The sequence below is a fragment of the Opisthorchis viverrini genome (genome assembly GCF_000715545.1).
Source record: "Opisthorchis viverrini unplaced genomic scaffold opera_v5_29, whole genome shotgun sequence".
Classification (NCBI taxonomy): Eukaryota; Metazoa; Platyhelminthes; class Trematoda; order Opisthorchiida; family Opisthorchiidae; genus Opisthorchis; species Opisthorchis viverrini.
This window is the reverse complement of record NW_008751685.1, coordinates 1505108-1513771: the sequence shown is the minus strand read 5'-3', so window position 1 is coordinate 1513771 and position 8664 is coordinate 1505108. Positions and strand designations below refer to the sequence as shown.

The following is an 8664-nucleotide window of genomic DNA, read 5'->3' as shown; positions in this document are numbered from 1 at the left end:
TAACAATGGTCCAGTGAGATGGCCCAAGTGGTTAGAGCGCGAATTTACTGACAGGAAGATCCGTGGTTCGAACCCGACCTCGACCACTCGACTTCCCCCGTCTAGGCTTGGGCGACCTGGCAGTATCCCAGCCCTCTTGTGGCATGGCAGCTAGGCACCGGGAGGGTGCTACAGCTGAACGATTGATTTCATTGCAGATGGAGATTGGTGATCATTGTAGGCCGCATCTAGTACCACCACGAGTTTAGCAACCGAATTTTTCACACCTTGGTACTTTATATGGAAGCTGCTTATGTAACGGTCGTTGCGGTGATAAAAACAGCAGCGCCGGAATGGCGGCGTAGAGGAAATGTGAGCGCCACACATGAACGAGGAGGAATGTGCAGCGTTCTATACTATCTAACACCCTGACATATCTTTCATAAATTGGATTGTTTCTTTCCAGGACGTTTGACCAGTCAAACATGGCGGTCCATTTGGGCAATCCCATTCCACACTTGGTTGTGGATTCAGTCGCTTTTCTTAAACGGGCTCGTCTTGAGGTTGGTAAATTTATTTCTACATAACTATTCGCAGACATTCGGGTCCAAAATTTACACCACGACCGAAGTGATTCGTGAATTACGAGACCCTCAAATACGGGCCGCGTTGAAATCGTTGCCCTATGTGCTTCACCTGGAAGAACCGTCCAAGGAAGCCATCAAAATCGGTATGTTTTCGGTTGAATAACATTGCCACTGTGACTCTTGTAACCTCAAGTCTCAGAGATGTCCAAAAGAACTGGCGACTATTCTGTCCTGTCCGCTACTGATGTTGGGCTAATTGCATTGACCTATGAACTCCACAAGACGCACGTGGGTGAGCCTGTAGAAAAACCTATTGTGAGTTCACTTGGTTTTCGACCTACTAATCCGTCACAGGTACCTTTGCCAGCAGATCTGGGAGTTCAGGCTCGATTGTGCATGTCTGACTCGAAGGACTCAGATGGTAGCTCTTCGGCGGCAAGTGATGCAGAGACAACCGAGGATGAAGGTGATGATGACGATGTCGCCGAGCTGAAACTGGCTGATGATGGGGATAATGAAATTCCTTCGGCTGACGATTGGATTTCGGAACACAATTTCGAACAGAAGGCCGCGGAAAATTTTGGATTCGGAGGAAAATTCAAGTGAGCGTCCTTTTATTCCATTCCCTCTGTGCTCCATTCCACCTATTTCCGCCCACTCGTTTTAACGCATTGTTTAAGAGAATCTACACCAGCTCCTCTGACCGTGTGATGTTTGTTGTTATGATTACTCGTCTTCTGGCTACTATTTGTGAAGTCCACACCACAAAACTGCCACTTTTGCCAAGTGTATGCACGAGCTGACACATAGGACCAGGTAGTCTGGTTCATTAACTCTTTGTTTCTAGTATAAGAATCTCCGAGAAACGCCTGTGACACCTGCAGGTATCCTCCTGGTAATATTATTCTATGAGAGAGTGACGTGTTTAAAAGTAGTGCAGTACAGCTTGCCTCAAATACGTCATCCCATATGCTCTTCGGGGTGGAGTTTTACATAGACAATGGTGGAGGACAAAGAGTTGCGAAAACGAAAAACTAAATTACCCTCGTCGATGTGCGGTGAACAGTCATCCTTTTTACTTGCTATGGGTTGCCGTACTTCTCTCTAATCAGGCAGCTGGAATCAATTGCCGTACTTCTCTTTAATCAGGCAGCTGGAATCTCAGAAAAGCTCAAGATATGACGGTGATGGAAGAGCATACCACACTCATACCTTTTGGATATCGGGTATGGGGCCAGGAAACTCGTCCGAATTTTCAGCAGTGCAACGTTTTTGGTCGGTGTGTTCCAGGAAGTACACGGGCTGAAGTTTGAGTTCAGATGACTCCATAAATGAGACCTCATTTAGCAGGTACATAGCTTCTGTACGCATTTACAGTTTGGAAACATGATGCTTCGATCATTTGCTTATTCTTACCAAGTATTCAGAAATATCAGACAGTGCTCACATCCTGGACGCGTAGGGGGAGACTTTTTGGGTGTTTCCATTTTCTTGCTCTTGTGTCGGGCAAACATTTCTTCTCATAAGTCAATTAGAGGAATTCCGTAACCCTTGCTTGTCGCAGAACCGATTTTAGCGTCTCAGACGGTCTGCACAATCGCTGTTTCAACCGACCATTGAATTTTTCCAATCTTATAGAGCTTCTATTCAGAGCGACAGTACAGGAGTGGAACGTCAGCAGTTCACTCCTGAGTTCAGGCAGCAGTTGGGTGAATATAGTTTTGCGCAAAACGGAGTTTTAAGCCCTAACCGAGTATCATATTGTTCCCTTTGTCATACATATCATATTTTGCTTACGTACATTTCTGCCTAATGAGGGAATCCAGAAAAAATCGTTCAGCTGTAAAAACCCCTTCTGAGCTTGGCTACTATGCCGTCCGAATAAAGCGCGAGGGCCGAGATACTGCCAGGTTTCCCAAGTCTGTGAAACGCTTAAGGCAGGGTATGAGCACTAGTGGGAATGAAATTCAATGCACGTTCATTCCTGATTATGGCCATTGGAACGGATGTAGCTAAATCGATCCAGACATTTTGACCGCTTAAGGCAGGGTGTGAGCACTAGTGGAAATGAAATTCAATGCACGTTCATTCCTGATTATGGCCATTGGAACGGATGTAGCTAAATCGATCCAGACATTTTGACCGGCATTTGTTACTGTCAACTGCACTACGACCACACCTGTTCACCGCGATATTTGTAAATTGAAACGATTTCTTGGTTGAACCCATGCGTTGCACTAGTTGGATTTTTTTAGCTGTTTGTAGAGTCAAGTGATTGCGAACAATTCGAGGAAATAGGACAACGTTAGGGTCGGTATTCCGTTCCTCAGCACTCCGAACGCACCAGGTAGTTTTCATCGGAATCTAACCAATGGTAATTAACCGAAAAAAGCGATGTGAGTCTTCTTGGTCGTGCGCCTATAAGGTTAGCAACCTCAGCCGTTGTTCGCTTGGCACAAATCGACTAAGATGTGTTTGCAAAGTTGGTTGGGCCTATGTTTGTTGTCACACTGCGCTTCTGTCTCGAACTGCCATTATTTGGATGACCATTAATCGTTTTCGTCGGACCACTTGTGGATTCCCTTTTTCAGGACTGATCATTTACCGCCCCAGTCGAAGTTTTCTTTATTCACGAGATGTACGAGATGTGAGAAACCCATTTTGGAGAAGTTTCGGCACTAACAAATGAACAACTTGCCCGGCGCTACTTCGTCTGTTCGTTAAAACCAGATTTAGCAGTCCCCATGTGTTGGTATATTCCAGTATTTAAATCAAACAACTGTTATCGATAACATTTCCCACTAAAGTTGTCACAATTTGAGTTTCTTGGTGACTTTCTCCCACGCATTCATCCAAAGTCCCACTTTATTTTCCGATGAATGGCGTATCGTATATTTTTGTCAGTTACTTAGTTCAGGTAGTGTTGACACGCGTTTTGTTTGAATAGAGGTTTTACTCTGTAAGTTTCCGTCGACGCTGTTGTTCATATTATCTTTCGCCCTTCAACAAACGCTCATTCATTATATCCAGATGTCAAGAACCTAGTTCGGCGAATGACACATCGCCCCCTCCTGTTGTTGCATGCTTGACCACCGATTTCGCAATGCAAAACGTGCTGTTCCATCTGGGTTTGGAATTGGTCAGCTTGTGTGGGATGAAAATCACACGCCCCCGAACACACCTCCTGTGGTGTGGATCTTGCTTCAGGTGAGGCTATGCTTTTTGTATGTTCTAGCTGTAAGCGATACGTCTTTTGATTGTCCCCACGTTTGTTTACTCTCTGTGGTTGTGCAACTCTACCACGTCCTGATTTATTTCGTTCACTTTAACATCAGCAACTGGGAGTTGTTGCTTCTATTCTGTTTGCTGACTACTAATTTCGGCGTCGTCCTTCCAAGGAATCTCATACCTTAACAACGTTGATGTTAACTGTTATCCGGCAAGCGCCGTCTGTGCGGTTGAAAGCTCATAGTTCCCAGACTCCTGTTTCCTCCCTCCTTCTTTGCATGATGGTCCCACATTGGGCAATGCTAGTAACAACAGTCGTCTAGCTGTAACACCCTTGCGGTGCCTAGCCATCATACCACCCCGAAGGAATGACGATGGCTGAGATACTGTCAGATACTGCCCGAGCCTAGATGGAAGTAGTCTAGATGCCAGGGTTGGATTCAAATTGGTCAGTGAGTCCCACCCTTAACCACTTAACGACCTTACGCTCATTAGGTGATGTGGCTTCCACGAATTGCTGTTGGACTGTCGTTGGACGTAGCGTATCCTCTCTGTTGGCGATCATGCCTCGTCCAAGAGTTCAAATCTGAACATTGGTTAGAGAAGAAGACACTTGATGCATGGTTGGATAAATTCGTAATGCGTTCCAAGTAGACAACAGATAAACAAACATGGAAATCTAATTCTCCCTGGAAGTGAAATTGAGACACGTAGACCAGGGTAGACGCCAGATCTGACTGAGAAGATATCCCGGGTCTTAATCGCGTTATCATCGGAGCTTCAGGAAAGGTGAACAAAACGGCTTTTCAAATGTTGATGATACAAAAACTCTCGGTTCGTTTGGTCGGTGCATTCACGCTCTTTATCATGTCACTGGCAATCTTGCGGTATATAGATGATCAAATACCCCCCGTGGCAATATCTTCTCAACTTGGGAGGCCAGTACTACTATGGTGCGACTGAAAACTTAACGGATATTTGTAATACACTACCCATAAGGTTGCTGAAAACTCGTCGACAACCGATGACCGGTTTCGCCCTTCTTGGAACTTATCAGGTTGGCACAGTCCCCAGTTTTCCGTCAACCTTATGTTCTACTTGAAACCAAATTGCACGAAATTAGCGAATATACACTCATTTGCAAACTAATTTGGTAGCGAATGAAACAAGAGACGGCCTGGTGCAGCACATTCAGTTGCCTGGAAACATCACAAACGAGAGATTCAGCTAGGTTCCATATGAGTCTCTCACAAAACCAAATTAGGTTGCAAATGAGTGCATTTCGTTAACGGATATTTGTTTCTCCTCAGGTTGCCTAAGGGGACCCTTAGCTCCCGGCCAATCTTATCAAGCCTACAGATTCCTTTTACTCTATAAGATGTGAACCGTTGAGTGCTTGGGTTTTGCTGAACTAAAATTGTGGAAGCTGTGGTGTACAGTCCGTTCAAGCACAAATCGAGAGGCTCTTCACTTCATCCAGTTACCTGGTTACCCAGAGTCTGAGAAAGGAAACCGCTTGCCTTTGAATTCGAGTAAAACTGAGCGCTGACCAACCACTTGTGTACTTGAGAGGGCTCTACATGCCACACCCGTTTTCTTTTCATTTTTGTCATGAGTAGGCCAATCAAAGTTGGGTTCAGTGGACTCCTCGTTTCCATACCTTCAAGTTGTTGATGCCATGCATCATTAAGAACAAGGGTGCACAGATGAGTTTACTAGACATAGAACATAGAAAGCACTTTGATCAGCAACGAAGAATGCTACTCGGCTCCTAAGTATTTCGGAGGAGACTATTTACCTTTTACAGATGCACCAATCTACTGGTAATTCCTTGTTTATTGTCTATCCCATCCCTCTGGATGCACAATTGACCTAACCTTTTTCGTGTTCCTTGCATGCTCACCATCCCTCATCTCAGGCCGACAAAACGCACGGACACCTACTTTTGCCCTTCGTGTGCTCAAGCCAATCTACGCCGGATCCCTGTCACTCTGATGGAAGATGGTCAATTGCAGTTTCACTTCTCAAGAAGATTTATCAAATCTCTACGGGGCTCGAAAGTGAGTCCCTCGGTACTTTGGTTCCCCTCCAGAATAGCGAGAGAATACTGATGGGACGGACGAAACTCTTTTTTTAAATGAGGGTTTCTCTTTAAACGTGCTTTTGTATCTTCTTGACATAACAATTGCTGTAAACTCGCTGGGAACCGCTCGATGGCCCATTGCGAGTTTTTTGAGGCTCTTCAGATAAGAGTAGTTCAAGGGTTTCCACGAGCCTTGTATTCTACTTGAACACCGAACTGTACGTAATCAATCAACTACACTCATTCGCGAGTCACTTTGGAGTTAATGACAGCCTCATCCGTATCTGTCGTCGATCCTACTCTTCAGCTGAATGTGCTGCACAAAGGTTGCCCTGTGTTTCGATTGGTACGATATACGAGATATTGCAGCATATTTTCTTGGCACGACATACTACTTATATTGCTCAACTGATGTTTGAAACACACCCATGCATGTGTGCTTCATTGTTCCAAACTTGTTTCAGTGGTTCCACAAGGGTTTACTGCATGAAGACCTACTGCTTACAGACTGTGACCAACGTTGAATTCCGTTACAGTGGGTTGATTCGACCCACCTGACGTTTGCTGTTGATTTTTAGGGGTTATAGCCGTTGTCCACAAGCTGAACTGGTGGATTTGTATCAACCTAAAACCAACGGTAGGAAGGTCAGATATTTCCTTGTTTCAATGTGGCACGAGGATAATACCGCGGCTTGCTTTCGTCTGATTAGGGCTCAGTACCGCCTAACGCGATTTACGCGGAACCGACCGAAGTTGAACAAGGATGGTACTGACATCCCAATAACACGTAGCCGGATTGTGTTGCGATTTCGCCGTTTCGTTGGGAACAGGGGACGTTGTCCACAGCATAGCCCAGTTTTGAGCGCAACTCTCGCGCTTTAACTCAACGTAGTGGAAAAACCGAGTGATATTATAGTTCCTTCATTCGTTCGTTTGTTCCTTCCTTTGGGACTGAAACAACATTATCCGCGCCTCCGTTCCGCTTTTAACGATGTCGCCAAGTGCCACATGATTTGATCGAAGATCCGCAGGGAACAGTGGTACTTCCTGGCCTCTGGAGAAGGGACCTCGTTTGAGTCGGTTGAATATGGGGTTTCCGTGGCGATCCCATCCGAATCCAATGATTCAATGACTGGACTCGCCTGGCTTCGGAGCTGGTCTAGCCTGAGGGCTCAGGAGATGGCCTGTAGTCCTGTTGTCTAAAGCATATGCCTTTGGAGCCGTATAGGGTTCTTCGTAGGTCTCATGTTTCTTTAACGAGCACATCCAACCAGCTGATAATCGGAGTGCGCGGTCGTTCGGGCTAATGGTTCTTAACTTTTTTAAGGAGTCTTGAGTAGCTGCACAAACAAGAATATTTGATTACATTTTGCTTCCTTCACACCCCGGGCCGCATGTTGGTTTGAGGAATCCTGCCTCCAGGCTCCTTTCTGACTTTCGACCTTCCTAACATCGTTAAAAGTGTCGTTCAACGACGGCGCGATGATTGATTTCACCTTTTCAAGCTCTTTTGTACATGGACACCGATGAGCTCAGTGGCTAAGATGCTAATATACTGACCGGAAAATCCGTGATTAGAATGCATCTCGGCTGCTTCTGTCTAGGGTTGGGTAGCCCGACCGCATCTCAGCCCTCGTGCTTCCATTGGATGGCATGCCAACTAGGTACTGAAACGGTTAATAGCTGAACGATTTGATTTTTTAAACATGCTAGATAGAGTCGGCTCCAAGGCTACACTGAATCGCTGTCTACCGCCACAACTTCATTAGTGATTCCAGAGCAGAACCACCACTACTGATAAACTGTCAAAAGTGGATAACTTAGCCTGGTGACATTGTAAAATGTGGTCGATGCGGTTGAAGTAGTTGGTTGGAACTGATGACCATATCTAGGCTGGGTATCAATCTGGGTAAAGTTTGATCAAATCTACTTGTAATTTGGTTTCCCTAACGAGCATTTTCTCCTGAAGGGTGGGACTGATTTAACACTAGATTTGTTGCACGTAAATGGATCAAAGGCCTACTCTTACAAAGGTATCAGTGTCGCCCAACAATCGCCAAAGTTTTTCCACCTTTGTTTTTTTGTATAAAAAAGCCTGTAAACAGAACTGGCTTCCTGGCGGGTTCCTAACTTGATTGTCACTTGGACCAGCGTGCTTGCTGATTCTTGACCAGGAAAGACCTCCCAGGCCCACCACATCCAGTCGTTTGGGAGGTCCCAATCTTCGAATGTTCTGTGGCCCGGATACCACTTACTTATCGATCTGTTTTCCAACTATGACCAATGCAGTATTTTTCACAGAAACCTTTGAAACCAGTGCCCTGTGTTGCCTTCCTATTTTGCGTGGTGCATTATCTGGAATAAGCAACCAGGATGTCTGCCGATCATTCAGAATTGGGCATCAATCTGTTCGAGATCATTTTTGAGACTTGTTTGTTGTTTCTTACAGCTCAAGTCGTGTGAATGTCGTGGGGTGAATACGCAACTTATTGGAACAAGAAGTGTTGAATGATGTGGACGAAAGCCACCTGATGAACAACAGTAACACGCGTGAACATGTTAGGACATGATGCCTTCACATTTATACAACGAGACTTTTTGGTCTCTCGCACTGATTGCCTAGCTGTTTTAGCGGTATACCCTCTTGGACTTCAGGGACTTCTGTTCAGCAAAGTTCACTCATTACTGATGTCATTCCTCTCATTTCACCTGATCTTTCCTGTGTTACTAATTTGAGACATTTACGGCGTCAGAATGGTTTATCCCTGAATCTGTAAGGACGGACGT

General features: G+C 45.3%; 1 protein-coding gene across 1 annotated transcript in view; it reads left to right on the top strand.

Moving 5' to 3' along the window:
- Positions 1-447: 447 nt before the first annotated feature.
- Positions 448-8664, top strand: part of T265_13001 (hypothetical protein) — a gene marked incomplete at both ends in the record, with an annotated part of 9315 nt that continues 1098 nt past the window's right edge. The window contains 4 exons of the mRNA XM_009166675.1: positions 448-709; positions 760-1168; positions 3597-3773; positions 5713-5854. Of these exons, the coding sequence (XP_009164939.1) occupies positions 448-709; positions 760-1168; positions 3597-3773; positions 5713-5854 (990 nt within the window). The remainder of the gene's footprint in view (positions 710-759; positions 1169-3596; positions 3774-5712; positions 5855-8664) is intronic.